This window comes from Sus scrofa, chromosome 13 (assembly GCF_000003025.6).
Source record: "Sus scrofa isolate TJ Tabasco breed Duroc chromosome 13, Sscrofa11.1, whole genome shotgun sequence".
In the NCBI taxonomy this organism is placed as follows: domain Eukaryota; kingdom Metazoa; phylum Chordata; class Mammalia; order Artiodactyla; family Suidae; genus Sus; species Sus scrofa.
In genome coordinates, this window is record NC_010455.5 from 4,211,043 (window position 1) to 4,226,927 (window position 15,885).

At 39.9% G+C, this 15,885-nt stretch overlaps 1 protein-coding gene across 8 annotated transcripts in view; it reads right to left on the reverse strand.

The window, feature by feature from the left end:
- TBC1D5 (TBC1 domain family member 5) overlaps positions 1-15,885 on the reverse strand; it is a 546,905-nt gene that overhangs the window by 19,499 nt on the left and 511,521 nt on the right. For all 8 annotated transcript variants that reach the window (XM_021069681.1, XM_021069680.1, XM_021069682.1 and 5 more), the window contains one exon: positions 14,449-14,548. In XM_021069681.1, the coding sequence (XP_020925340.1) occupies positions 14,449-14,548 (100 nt within the window). The remainder of the gene's footprint in view (positions 1-14,448; positions 14,549-15,885) is intronic.

Consider the following 15,885-nt stretch of genomic DNA (forward strand, 5'->3'; position numbering starts at 1 on the left):
GTCCTCGTGTCATCAGCACCATCCCCTCACTCAACAATTCTCCAGCCCCGTTTTGTGGATTAGAGCAAAGCTCACCTTTTAGAATATGATGAAGAGCAGGACCTTCTCTTCTGAAAACCCACATATACATAAAATGTTCACTTTATTTTAAGGATAAACCTCTGCTATAATCATCTAAGCTGTCTCGCCACACTTTAAGAAATTCAGAGTACAGAAATCCAAATCAAAACAAGAAGGCACCTTCAGAGGCTGCTAAATGTCTTGGACACAATAATTTTTCTTTTTTCTTTTTATGGCTGCACAGGTGGCATATGAGCCCAGGCTAGGGGCTGAATCAGAGCTGCAGCTGCCAGCCTACACCATAGCCACATGGATCTGAGGCACATCTGTGATAACGCTGGTTCCTTAAACCACTGAGTGAGGTCAAGGATTGAACCGGCATCCTCACGGACACTATGTCAGGTTCTTAACCGGCTGAGCCACAATGGGAACCCCAAGAATTTTCATTTAACAAAGTACTGACTGTATAAATCGTTGCCTAGGCAGTGCCATTAGATATTGACTTAAGGTAGTATTTACAAACATTTGACTAACAGATAACTTCTCAGTCGCAAATCCACTGCTTTAAGTAAGTTGCATCTGCAAGTAAAAATAGGAAAACATGTCTTTTCATACCTTAAAATATTAAAGGCAGAAATGTGACATGTTTCAATTTCCCATGTAATGCACATTTTTCTTTACAGTAAGAGGCAGAATAAATTATGGTATGTGGTTCTATTTGTTTCTGTGTAGAAGGAAGATTATGTTCTTCTATATCTTCTATTTCAGCATTATGGACTATAAATGTTGGGGCACTGGAACAAAGGGGGAAAACCTCATACAACTAACCACTTCTGTGGAAATCACACAAACATCTCATCATAACAATCCCGTGCTGACTCCTCTACTTTTAATGAAATGTCAGCGCCACAGGAATAGGTTTCTCAACTCTAAGGATAATGGAAATGGCACACAAACTACTTCAATTTCTTAAAATTCTCTTTCTCTTCAATGCTACGATAAAAAGTGTTTGCAACTAAATGGTGGGGACAAAGGTAACATAAACCTATATTCATTAAGAAGGGTAGAGAAATGGGAGTTCCCTAGTAGTCTAGTGGGTTAAGGAGCTGGTGGTGTTGCTGCTGTCACTCAGGTCACTGCTATGGCAAAGGTTCAATCTCTGGCCTGAGAACTTCTGTATGCTGCGGACATAGCCTGTACATAAATATATGTGTATATAAATAAAAATGTATATAAATATGTGTGTAATAAGGGTAGGGAAATGGACAAAAGCAGAACCAGCATCTACCCACAGTGGAGATGGAACTGGCAAGTCATTTTGCCTCTGTGTGCCTGAGGGACAACAGACCCCTCCTCCTAGGATTCCTCTGAAGTATAAACAGCAAGGCGCCCAGCGCACTGTGGAAGCTCAGCACTGGGACTTCCATTACCACATGGCCGCCCTCCCTCCCTCCCCTGCTGCCCCAACAACCTTATGAGATGAAGGCCATCATCCTATCATAGGAAAAGGGAGCCAGGCTCACGAGTGCCAGGTCTGTTATCTGAGGTCTTATGAGTGGACAGAGCAAGAATCTGGTTCCAGATCGGCTGGACTCCTGAGCCCACCTGACCACACAGTGATGCATATGCACTGATGGGAGGGCTGGAGATACAAAGAGGCATAGTATGGGATCCTGGCACTGACTCCACTGCCCTGAGAGGCCTGTGCCCTTTATCTGGTCATGGAACTGACCTTGGTGAGGTCAGCCAGCAACAGTTAGTCACCTATACGCAGGACAGACTGCTGAGTCGTTTGCCTCAAACCTTCCCAGAGCCCTGGCACTGGCATCACACAGCCTGGACTCTGATGACCTTGGGCTGAGATACTGATGGGTTTGTGTGTCATTAAACCATCAGCAAGATGTAGGTGACACCTGTCTCGGAGGTTAGATGAGACGATCAGTGGTCCACTTCTAGCAGACTATCTAGACTATAACTGGTATTGCTTGGTATTTTTTTTTTCCTTCTCCAGCTCTTTAAATACACAGATTAAGTAGATTCTGCTCTCAGAGTTTCTCTCCTTCCTCTCTGATAGAGATTTAGTCACCCTAACCTCTGACAGCTTTGTATAAGGGACTGTCCCAGAGGAAATACACAGGCTGTTACAAAATTGAGGGGGCATATGTAAAGTTGCCCCAGGGTCACATGTGTGCTGAGGGTGATGGTGGTTTAAGAAGTGACCATTAGTCAAGGAGGAGGGCAGACCTGTACTTTGTCACTATCAGCTTGGGCTGGCCCATGAGCAAAGGGATGTCTGCTCCCACAGGGTGTGCCTTAGTTGTCCAGGTCTTAGGAGAAGGCAGGTTTAGGAGAAGACTGCAGGTGTCAGATTCATCCTTTAATCCATGGCATATATTTCTGGGTGTCCCTGCAAATGCCACTTCCCAATCAGAAAGCCTTCTACTATCCTTCTAACACTGCATCCTCCTTTGCTTCAAAGCCCACCTTAACCCTATTTGAACATCATGGTCTTCCCTCTGCAAGCACCTGCTTGTTGGACTCTCTCCTGTTTTATCTTTTACTCTTGTCATTCAGAGATGCAGCTCAAAGACTAAAGGTTCCTGGAAGTGCATGGTTCTGCATGCGAGTCCCGAACACCAGGTCTTTCGGTTCCAAATGTGGTGTCTGTTCACTATGTCCCACGACTCTAGAATCTATCATCCCTGCCAATGTCTAGAATCTATCATCCCTGCCATTGGTGCCCTGGGAGGACCTTGGTTTGCATCCTGTGAAGCCACGTGTCACTTTAGGCATTTCAAATGTGGCAGAGTTCCTGCTGCTCCCTCTCCCTACTCTAAAGTTTTGCTCACCTCTTCTGTATACATTGAGCTCGTTTTTAAAAGCGCTCCTCCACTTCACCCCACCCCCAAACCCATCTTCACATCAGAGAGCAGGTACCTAGGAAATACTGGCTGAGTGACCAGAGTCAGCATTAGGGCTGATTTTCATCTTCTGAGGAACAGATGTAGGTGAGATGCTTCTCAGTCAAAGAATTAAGGGGCAGTAACCAGATCAAGCAGACCCTGGCCTGAGAAGTGGAAGAGGCAGGAGAAGGGAAGTACAGTCACCTGGTCTGTGGGGAGCCAACGACTGAATCAAACGCATCAAGCTCAGTATTTTCTTAAAAAGCAAAAAGCAAATCACACAAGGGTCTTACTTTGCATCCAGCTGCTAGAATGACTGAAGATCCTAAACTGGGAAAGGAGCAATGCTTAGGAAAGTCCAGGGGAAGACTGGGAGAATATGTATGCTGTACTTAAGATTAGTCTTCAGGACAATAAATAGTTCTCATAAATGAACTGAGTGTTTCAACAAAGAGTTCCAAATCTGTACTGATCTCAACCATTTCTGAATCCTTCTCTTAGGATTTACCTCCCTGCCAGCCAAAGTCTCCTCAGGGCAAAATCTATCCTGTTCGTCATTTGGCTACCACCTTCAGGTCAGCCAGAAGAGGAGACTCTATATATTTTGCAACTCAAAAGGTTTCTAAGCTCCAGTAACAGTCTATGCAAGAATATGTAGTCTAAATAAAAGCAGAAACACTGCTGGGACCTCACCAATAGGAAATATTCTTGGGTTTTGTCACCATGCAGTCTCATTGGTGAGCAATGAGACAGAAGTTTGGCTAAGATTCATGACATGGAAGCAACCTAAATATCCAGTGACAGATGAATGGACAAAGAAGATGTGGTATATTACACAATGGAATAGTACTTAGTCATAAAAAAGAATGAAATAATGCCATTCGTAGCAACAAATGGATGGACGTAGACATTATCATACTGAATGAAGTAAACCAGAGAGGGAAAGACAAATACCATATGGTATCACTTATATGTGGAATCTAAAATATAACACAAATGAACTTACCTACAAAACAGAAACAGACTCACAGCCATAGAGAACAGACTTATATGGATGCTAAGGGGAAGACGGTGGGAGAGGGGAGGATTGAGAGTTTGGGATTAGTAGATGCAAACTATTACATGTACAAGGGATAAACAAGGGCCTGTAAAGCAAAGGGAACTAGTCAGCATCCTTTGATAAGCCATAGTGAAAAAAAATATAAAAAAGAATGAACATGTATACTGAATAAAATATATATACTGAATCACTTTGTTGTACAGCAGAAATTAATGCAACATTGTTAACCAACTATATTTCAATATAAAAAAAAAGTTTGGCTACGATAGTCTTAAAATTACATCGTTTAGTCCACTAAGCCCCTGAGAACTGGGATTAAGATGGATACACTCTTTGTGAATCTCAGGCCATAAGGTTTTGCTGACCTGAGGATCTGGTGACAGTTAGGTAGCACTCTTCAGCTGGGATTTAAACATGGCCATGACAATGAACATTAGCCTCCTTATCTCAGGCTCTGCCTTCCCTCACTAACAAGCTCTCAGGCTTAGCAGGAGATGCTTGTGGTGGCACAAAGTCCTTAAGACTTCAAGCTATTGACACCAAGCCCTTTTCTACTGAGGTGGGGGGATGGGGCAGAGGATGGGGCAGACAAGTGTTTTGCCTCCTGGTCTTTAGTTGGAGAGGCCAGGGTTGTGGGATGTGGAGTGGCAGCCTGGTACAGAGGGAGAAGAACAGATTATGCAGTCAGTTTAAGAAAGATTAAGGATTGAGAATTATATTTAAACAAGAGAGCCAAAAGATCTTCGTTGAGGCCATGTGATCAGGGATGTGTTATCTAAGACCAGGAAAGGATAAGATGTTTTATAGTTTGCTATGTTTCTCTAAATATGTACGGGATTGGTCCAAGGAAGATGCTTCCAAGGCTTCTGGTAATAAAACTGGGGAGGGAAATGCCTTCTACTAGGAGAGGGCAAGGCTAGGAAGAGGCTGAGAAGAGCACTGAACTTCAGGTGTTGAAAGCTACCTCAGAATGCCAGGGGAGCTTGTGAGCTCTCCACCCACAGTTAGCTGCCTGAAGTTTGGAGTTATGAATGCATTAATAGCATTAATGTAATGAATACATTAACAGAATTTTGTCCAAGTAATTTTAAGTTCTCTTGCTCCTTGAAGTGTATCATGGGCCAGGATCACCAGGTCCCCTGCTGTTAGAAATGGAGAACTTTAGGCCCCAGTTCAAGACCTGCTGAATCAGAATCCGTATTTTTTAACAAGATCCTCAGGTGAGGTATATTTTATCCTTCTGCATAGGACTATGCCACCCACAATTAAATTCAGTTTTCAAATTCTTGAAATAATTACAAAAAGCTTTTATCACCGTGTGGTTGACAGAAAGAAAGCTGCCTGGTGATCATATTTTCCTTCTCTTTTTTTTTTCAAATGTCATTAGTTAATTGCCTATTGAACACCTCCAAAGACATCTATTAAACGTTGTTTTTATAAACATCAGAAAATCAGATTCATAAAGTTCTTGCAAAGGCATACAAACTGATTTTCAAAAATGGCCTCCTCTTAAGCTAATTTGTGCATAAATATTATGACAAGTACAAAATCAGTAACGAAGTGTGCAATAAAACAGCAGATCTGAAATCCAGCTACTGATGTGAGTGTAGCTTCAGCAGAAGCATCAGTGGAAGAGAAGCCAAGGTCTGGAATGGGGTCTAGGCCTTGGGTGCCAGCGAGCTGTTTGTCATTCGTCATTCCTGGGCCTCAGTTTCCTCATCTGTGAAATGAAGAACAGCTGAGATGGCCTGCAGCCCACCCCCCATCTTCAAGACTCTAAGGTGCCATGGGCTACGGTAGTCTCAACAGGATCACAGGAAACCAAATTTCCCTTAATTCATTGCATTTAACCCTTCTGTTGTTTGTATAAACCACCAGTGAAAGGGCAAGCCGCCAGAAACTAGTGTAAATGTCACACAGATGAAGGGAAACTCCTCCCCTGGGAGCAGGCAGGGTGAGCAGTGCATACTCAGCCCAGCTGCTCATAGATCAGAAAAGTGCAGGCAGCACACCCACGTGCAATTATGTGTGAACAACGGCAAACCTAAGAATAGCCTGATTCAGCCACAGAGGTTCATGCTGTCATTAGTTTCGTGTCAGGATGACAGGGGTTGATGGGGGGAGTAACTACAGCAAGAGAAAAAAATGAACACATAAAAAAGTCTTCTCAAGTTGATAAAAGTTTAAATTTAATAAAACACAAATTTTCAATTCCTGTCTTAAATCTTTGAATTCCTATAGCTCAATTATGTGGAGGTAATGAAATGAGAATTTTGGTAGAGTTTTGATAAAACAAATACTCTTTCAGTTCTGGGTTCCAGAACCATAAGGAAAGAACTGCTAACCAGTCAATTTTATTACCTCTATAATTAAAGGATCACTTAAACAAATGCCATTATGTAATTTTTAACTGAGATACTTTTCTCCAGATTTGTTCCATCTGTTATAAAAATAACCTTGAAATGTACTTGACATTTTAAGACATTACTGCATGTCTGATGAAAACATAGGCTGATATGGAATTCTCTTGAAATGAAAGGAACTTACTGAAAATAATTCACAATAGAAAAAAAAGTACAAAAAAGAGAAAAGGGTACAGAGCAGTAAGTCCCTGAATCAGTATCTGAGGCAGTTCTCATGGCCCCTTGAGAGCCTGTGGAGATACACTCAAGGAGAGCAGACACACCACTCAGTTCGGACAAAGTTGTTCTTGCTCAAAGAGAAAACACACCTAATCTGCGGACTAGAATATCCAAAATTCCAGCATCTTTTTGCATCATCTAACTGAGGAATATTCAATAAGGTGTTGGGAAGTGTGGTACTGTTCCAAGCTCTTCCAATACCTATATGTGGGGCCCCAAACCAGGCACTACCCAGCTTAAGGGTCATGGGCTGGATGAGTCTCCCAGGACTGTCCATGAGAAAGGACAGTTAAGAGTTAAGGGGAAAGCCTAGGAGGAGAAGAGAAAGGGTCTGAGAAAGTGAAAGGAAAGTCACCCAAGTCCAAGAAGTGCAGAGTCCCATACAGGATAATACCCAAGGAGGAACACACCGAGACATACATTCATCAAATTAACAAAAATTAAAGACAAAGAGAAAATATTAAAAGCAGTAAGGGAAAAGAAACTCTGTAGGGCACAAGGGAGTGGCATGAAATATTTAAAGTGATGAAAGGAAAAAACCTACAAGGAAGAATGCACTACTCATTGAGGCTCTCATTCTGATTTGATGGAGAAATCAAAAGCTTAAGAGACAATAAAAGCTAAGAGATTTCAGCACCAATAAACCAGCTCTACAGCAAATGAAAAAGGAATCTTTCTAGGTGGAAAAGAAAAGGCTACAACTAGAAACAAGAAAAGTATGAATGGAAAAGCTCACCAGTAAAGGCAAACATAGAGTAAAGGTAGGAAATCATCCACACACAAGTAAAATAACAAATCATGAGAAGAGAGTACAAATACATGATATTGGAAACACATGTGGCATTAAGGACCAGAAACTTAAGCAACCTTGTGTATACATAGGCAGACTGCTATATCAAAATCTCTTGGGAACTGCAAAACAAAAAAACAATAGCTACACACACAAAAGGCAATCCGAACACAGCACTAAAGATAGTTATTAAATCACAAGAGAAGAGAACAAAAGAGGAAGGTAAGAAAAAAGACCTATAAAACAAATCTAAAACAATTAACAAAATGGAAGTAAGAACACACATATCAATAAGTATCTTAAATGCAAATGGATTAAATGTTCAACCAAAAGACAAAGACAGGCTGAATGGACACAAAAATAAGACCCATATATACACTGTCTACAAGAGACCTACTTCAGATCTAGGGACACATACAGAATGAAAGCAAGAGGATGAAAGAAGGTATTCCACGCAAGTGGAAATCAAAAGAAGACTGGACCAGCAAAACTTATATCAGACAAAATAGACTTTAAAATAAAGATGGTTATAAGAAACAAAGAAGGACACTACATGATGATCAAGGGATCAATCCAAGAAGAATATACGATAATTATAAATATACACACACCCAATGCAGGGGCACCTCACCATATAAGGCGAGTGCCGATTGCCGTAAAAGGAGAAACTGACAGTAACACAATAATAGTGGGGCACTTTAACACCCAACTTACCTCAATGGACAGAAAATTAATAAGGAAACACAGGCCTTAAATGACACAATAGACCAGATAGACTTAATTGATATTTACAGAACATCCCATTTGAAAGCAGCAGAGTACATTTTCTTCTTAAGTGTACATAGAACATTCTCCAGGATTGATCATATCCTGGGCAACAAGTCAAACCTCAGTAAATTTAAGAAAATTGAAATCCTATCAAGCAATTTTTCTGACCACAATGCTATAAGATTAGAAATCAATTACATGAGTTCCTGTTGTGGCACAGTAGGTTAAGGATCTGGTGTTGCTATGGCAGGACAGGTTCTATCCCAGGCCTGGAGCAGTGTGTTATGGAACTGGCATTGCTGCAGCTGTTGCATAGGTCACAGCTGTGGCTCAGGTTCAATCTCTGGCCTGGGGAACTTCCATATGCCGCAGGTGTGGCTGAAAAAGAAAAGAAAAGAAAAGAAAAGAAAAGAAAGAAAGAAAAGAAAGAAAGGAAGGAAGGAAGGAAGGAAGGAAGAAAGGAAGGAAGAAAGAAAGAAAAGAATTACAAGAAAAAAAAAAACCTGTACAAAACCCACAAATATGTAGAGGCTAAATAATGCTACTAAATAACCAGTGGATCACTTAAGAAATCAAAGCGGAAATCAAAAAATATGTAGAGACAAATGACAATGAAAATGATGATCCAAAACCTATGGGATGCAGCATAAGTGCTTTATAGCAATACCAGCTTACCTCAGGAAACAAGAAAAATCTCAAACAAACTAACCTGACACCTAAAGCAACTAGACAAAAAAACAAAAAAACAAACAAACAAAAAAAAACACCACAAATAAAATCCAGAGTTAGTAGAAGGAAAGAAATCTTAAAAATCAGAGTAGAAAAAAATGAGGTAGAGATAAAGAAAACAATAAAAAAAAAAAAAGATCAATGAAACTAAAGCCTGGTTCTTTGAAAAGAAAAAGCGTTTAGTTAGTCTCATCAGGAAAAAAGAGAGGGTTCAAATCAAAGAAATGAAGAAGGAGAAGTTACAACTGACACCACAGAAATACAAAGGATCATAAGAGACTACTATATTAACTATATGCCAATGAAATGGACGATCTAAAAGAAATGGACAAATTTTTAGAAAAGTACAATCTTCCAAGACAGAATAAGGAAGAAATAGAAAACATGAACAGATCAATCACAAGTACTGAGATTGAAACAGTGATTTAAAAAACTCCCAACAAACAAAATTCCAGGGCCAGATGGTTTCACAGGAAAACTCTATCAAACATTTAGAGAAGAGTTAATGCCTATCCTTCTGAAACTCTTCCAAAAAGTTGCAGAGGAAGGAACACTCCCAAGCTTTATGAGGCCACCATCACCCAGATATCAAAACCAAAGACACTACACACACACACAAAAGAGAATTATATGCCAATATCACTAAGGAATACAGACACAAAAATTCTCAACAAACTACTATCAAGCTGAATCCAACAATACATTAAAAGGATCATACACCATGATCAACTGGGATTGATCCCAGGGATGCAAGGATGCTTCAATATTTACAAATATTTGTTGATATACCAAATTAACAAATTGAAGGATAAAAACCACATGATCATCTCAATAGATGCAGAAAAAGCTTTGACAAAATTCAACACCCATTTATGATAAAAACTTCCCAGAAAGTAGGCACAGAGGGAACCTACCTCAACATAATAAAGGTTATATATGACAAAACCACAGCTAACATCATTCTCAATGATGAAAATATGAAAGCATTTCCTCAGGAAATGAAGGAACAAGACAAAGATGTCCACTTTCATCACTCTTATTCAACATAGTTTTGGAGGTCCTACCCAGGGCAATCAGAGAAGAAAAAGAAATAAAAGGAATCCACATTGGAAAGGAAGAGGCAAAACTATCACTGTTTGCAGATAACATGATACTATACACAGAAAATCCTAAAGATGCTACCAGAAAACCATTACAGTTCATTTATGAATTTGGTAAAGATGTAGGATACAAAATTAATACAAAAAAAATCTTGTATTTCTATACACCAACGATGAAAGATGAGAAAGAGAAATTACAGAAACAATTCTATTTACCAATGCAGCAAAGAGAATAAAATCTGAGTTCCTGCTGTGACACAGTGGGTTAAGAATCTGACTGCATCAGTTCAGGTTGCTGTGGAGGAGCAGGTGCTATCCCTGGCCCAGTGCAGGGGGTTAAAGGATCTGGTGTTGCTGCAGCTGTGGCGGAGGTTGTGGCTGCAGCTTGGATTCAATTCCTGGCCTGGGAACTTATATGTGTCACAATTGTGGCCATTAAAAAAAGAGAAAGAGAATAAAATACCTAGGAATAAACCTATCTAAGGAGGCAAAAGACCCACACTCTGGAAACTATAAGATGCTGATGAAAGAATTTAAAAATGACACAAACATATGGAAAGGTGTACCATGTTCTTGGATTGGAAGAATCAACATTCTTATACTTCCCAAGGCAATCTACAGCTTCAATACAATCCCTATCAAGTTACCAATAGCATTTTTCACATAATTAAAAAAATATTTTAAAATTTGTATGTAAACAGAAAAGACCTCAAATAGCCAAAGCAATCCTGAGAAAGAAAAACAGGGTTGGAGGAATCAGACTCCCTGACTTCAGACTATACCACAAAGCTATAGTCACAAAACAGTATGGTACTGGCACAAAAACAATGGAATAGGATAGAAAGCCCATAAACAAACATATGTACCTATGATCAATTAATCTATGACAAAGGAAGCAAGAATATACAACAGAGAAAGGCCAGTCTCTTAAACATGCAGTGCTGGGAAAACTGAACAGCCACACATAAAGGATAAATGTGGAACCCTAAAAAAAAAAAATGACACAAATGAACTTACTTACAAAACAGAAACAGATTCACAGATTTAGAAAACAAACCAATGGTTGCTGAAGGGGAAACGTACAGGGAAGCAATAAATTAGGATTTGAGGATAAACATATACACACTATGTAAAACAGATAATCAAAAAGGACTACTATACAGCATAGGGAACTCCACTCAATAATCTGTAATAACCTATGTGGGAAAAGAATCTGAAAAGGAATGGATATCTGTATATATATGTGTAACTGAATCACTTTGCTGTACACCTGAAAATAACACCTTATAAACAACTATACTCCAATAAAATTTTTTAAAGGGTTAAGGAGAAAGAGTGAGGCTTTGTCTTGAACATCCAACTGTGCTGGACTTTAAAAATATATTAGTCTTGCATTAGTCCTGCATGAACTGGCAAGATAGTTGTTTTGTTTTTTTTTTTTTTTTTTTGGTCTTTTTTGTCCTTTTAGGGCCGCACCTGTGGCATATGGAGGTTCCCAGGCTAGGGGTTGAATTGGAGCTACAGCTGCCGGCCTACACCACAGCCACAGCAACACAGGACCCCAGCTGCATCTTCGACCTACACCTCAGCTCACAGCAATGCCAGATCCTTAACCCACTGAGCAAGGCCAGGGATTGAACCCGCAACCTCATGGTTCCTAGTCGGATTCATTTCTGATGAGCCACAACGGGAACTCCAAGATAGATATTTGTATCTCCATTTTATACATGAAGACATGAACAGGCCCTGAAGGCCTGAAGCAAACTGATCTCAGAAGTGACAAAGCCTAGTTTCAACCCTACGTCTGTCTGACGCCCATGAGACTGTCTCTCCTTCTCAGGTATGACTGCAGCAGCTCTTATAGCTGACTCTTGCCTGCAGTGTAAAGATCAACCTCCAGGTGTTAGTTACGTGCACTTAAGGTGTCTACAGATTTTCCAAGCATAGAAGATTAGGTCCCTTGGAAAGTCCCTCTACAACCTTCCTTTCACTCATGCCACCACTGTTAATGGTTATTTTCACATCAAATATATTCTATTGTGCCACCTGCTTTTTTCACTTCAAAATAGATTATGAACATCTCCTTATGGTAATAAAGCATTTTAATCTTCATAAAGATTGCATTACTATATCACAATCAATCACTTACCAATGGATTTTGCAGTTGTTCCAATTTTGTACCACTTTAATAATCATGAAAAATAGAAACGTTCATATGGAAAAATGCTAGGGTATTGAAGTCATTTTTAAAGGAAGTATAGAAAGTGAAAAAGTAAATTAAGAGCTTCACTTCATCTTTGTGTTTCCCTCAAATTTTCGCTTGGAATCAAAACTGCCTATAACCCAGGAAAACCCTTTAATAAGTCAGTGTAAAATAAAATAAATAAAATAAAATGCATCTGCAGGCCCTGGGGCCAGGAATTCTTTGTAGCAACCCTCAACTCCACTATAAAAATGCAGCCATGCTGTTTACATGGCAAAAAGAAGTCCACAGTTCTGTGAAGGGATTCTGGCTGAAAGTGAAATGTACACACAAAAACAAATCTAGTTTACAGTTAGTTGAAAATTTACAGCTGGTGTGGGCTTTTCTTTAATTCAAGTGTTTCCCCCTAAAAGCAATGAGAAAATGCTTTTAGTGCTGATGGAAAGAATAAAATCAGAGCAAAGGCTGTTTGAATATTCTGAGGCTTAAGTAAAGCTGCTTTAAAAGCTGCTATGTGGACCAAACATCTTGGAAAGTTCCTAACAGGATTTTTCTAGAGTTCCAGTAAATCTTCTCAGTCACTTCTTTGTTCTACTTTGGTCAGAAACAAAATCAAGTAATGAAAAAGTCACCCATATAGCTGGGGAAGCCAAAAATACACACATGCGCACACACACATGCTCACACCTACTTTACAATTAAAATTATATTTAAATTAACTAAGACTAGTTATGTAATACATATTAGTTATCTATATATAAACTACTTCTTCATTACTTCCCCTTTGATGCATTTTGAAGTGTGATACCATAAGATTCATGTAGTTAATTCCATATGAATTTTTGAAATTGATTGCAAAGTAGCATATAAATAAACAGTTTTGAAGTGGGTGGAATCAGATGTGACAGGGGAATGCCTCTTGCTGTGATTAGAGAGTCTATCCCTTTCGATGATCCATCATATTTTCTCTTCTTCTCTTCCTTTTGAGCCCTTTCTCTGAAGGAGGGGTCAAGATAACAGAAAGAAGGCTGAGGATAGAACAGGGCCCAGCCAGCTGCCTAGTAAGACACTGGGCGGCTACTGGCCACTTGCATCAAGCCTCTGTCCCAAATCTGGAAGAGAACATTTACTACTTGCTCGAGGCTAGCAAAGTTTCAGGCTACATCCAAATGACAGCTGTTTTGTCCACGTTCAGTGGACCCATAACCTAACAAGTCAAGAAGTGGGTGGGGTCTGATGTACAGAGTCTACCTTTAGGAAGGCCCCAAAGATGGGCCATTCTCAGGGCTCTGGCTGGGAAGAGGCCTCGGTGGGTTCTGTTTGGTTTTCCCTCATAGGTGGCATGCGTCCTAATTTCTTTCAATGATCACATTCACCCCTTCTCCACACGCACTGAGCAGCATACTGGTCATTTCTATGATAGTACATGTCTTACTTCCAAACTACAGCAGCTAGACACTAGAATGGAGAGGAAAAGGATGTCCATCAGGGGGCTGAAAATTGTAACAGAACGCAGTACAGAAATTCTGCAAGCATCAAGGAGCTCCTGAAGCAATACACTGGTGATCCAGCAGAGACCATTTCTAATACCAAATACAGAACTTTCACAAGTGTTGAAAGCAAGGCCTGGGGGCTCACCATGTGACATACGGACAATTCACCTGTAAACTGCACTTCAAACTAGGACATCTCTTACAGGCACAGTCAGAAGTAAGAAAAGGTCATGGCCTTGACGTGCATTTCAGGCAGGTGTTTAAAGCATGTATTTGAAAAAGTAAAGAAAGCATTGCCAAAATAATCACGTTAGTGATTACAGGCAGGTTGGCACAACAGTACAGCTGACTATTTGATCCTGGAAGCTCAATGTTTCATTTTGGTTTGGGGTTCAGATATTTACAAATATTTGTCTTTATTTACAAAGGGCAGTGCAGCAGTTGAGAGCTGAAATCTACAATCAGATTGCTTGATTTTGAATTTCCACTCCACTTACTAGTGCTACAATTTGGGGAAATTTTATTAATCTCTCTGTGCTTCGGTTTCCTCATCTGTGCAAAGGGGAGAGTGACTGTACCCCTGCTGCAGCACTGCCATGAGGATTACATGAGATAGCTCACGGCAAGAGTTCAACCCAGGCTCCCGTGGCCGTTGTTGTCGTGACTGTCGACATTCCCAGGACCAAAGTACTTCACTCACCAAGATGAGTGTCCATCACCTTTGCACAGTATTTGCACATGGCATCTAGGTCATTCAACTGTCCTTGAAGGAAGGAAATTTGGGCTTCTAATTCTTCTTCCTAAAATGAAGGGGGCAAAGATAACGAAAATGAAAAAAGAAACCAACAAAAATCCCCAAAGTTCTCCAAATGATCTGGATTTCTTTTTTGTCTTTTTGGCCCCATCTGCAGCACATGGAAGTTCCTGGGTCAGGAACTGAATGCGAGTCCAGTTGCGACCCATGCTGCAGCTGTGGCAACACCAGAGCCTTACTCCACGGCACTGGGGATTGAACCTGTGCTGCCACAGAGACAACACTGGATCCTTAACCCTCTACGCCACAGCAGGAACTCCGAACTGGACTATTTTAAAGAGCCACAATGTCTTTTTAGTCCTAGACAAAAAAGAAGCAACAAACAAACAAGAGCAACTATTGCCACCACCAGAGTACAGGTAAAATGGAGGTTTTTGTTTTTTTTTTTTTTAAATCTAGACTTTTCCTAATTGAACGCCAGTTTTGTGCCATCTGTAAATGTTTACCCATACAACCTTGTATTTTAACAAAGTACATAAAATATCTTCAATAACTACCTAGTCACATAAACTGGGAGAGTAAATGGGATTTCAGTGGACCTTACTCCCTTGGCAGCTGGTACAAAACTATTACATTTTCACACACACATGAGAAACCAAAGGTTTCCATTTGTATAAGACGAATCTCATCATTCTCTAGACCATGATAATTTCTTACCATATGAGATTTCCCAAAGCACTTGAAAAAGTTTTGCCCCCACAGCCCATAATTCACTGCTCTTACATTTCCTCTCTTGAAAGGGTACTAGAGAGCTTTTTATTTATTTGACTATTTCTAGGGAAAAAAATATACTTTGGGTGGGATAATTAATTAAATGGTCAAAGACAATCAGACTGTAACAAAAGGATAAAGTCTGGGTTTTTTGGTTTTTTAAAGAAAAAAAATAATCCATACAAAAAATTTCCCAAGGAATCTTAGGAAATTTAGGGAGTTAATTTCTCAGAGAAAGAGAATAACCTTCAGAATGTAGGATATTTTAAACCAAGTTAGCTGGAATATAAAGAAAGGATGTTACCAGAGCTGGGCAAGGCTAGAAAATTGATTTTTCAGTCTTAGACACTCGTCCTTTCACATAAGAATCATTTGTCGTTAAAAAGAAGGGAAGAAAACCTTCCAAGATGTGCTTTTTCTTGGAGACTGAGTACAATTTGACACAAAGATGGAAATTAAGAGTTGAAAAGGTTACCTGTAGGTGTACCACATTTTAGCAATACACATACTTGGCACTGAAAAGTATTGTTTTTAACAGCTGCCTGGAGTATGAGTCCTTAGGAATATGCATTTAAATGCCTGATGCAGAAAACAGACTTAGCAGTGGCTCTA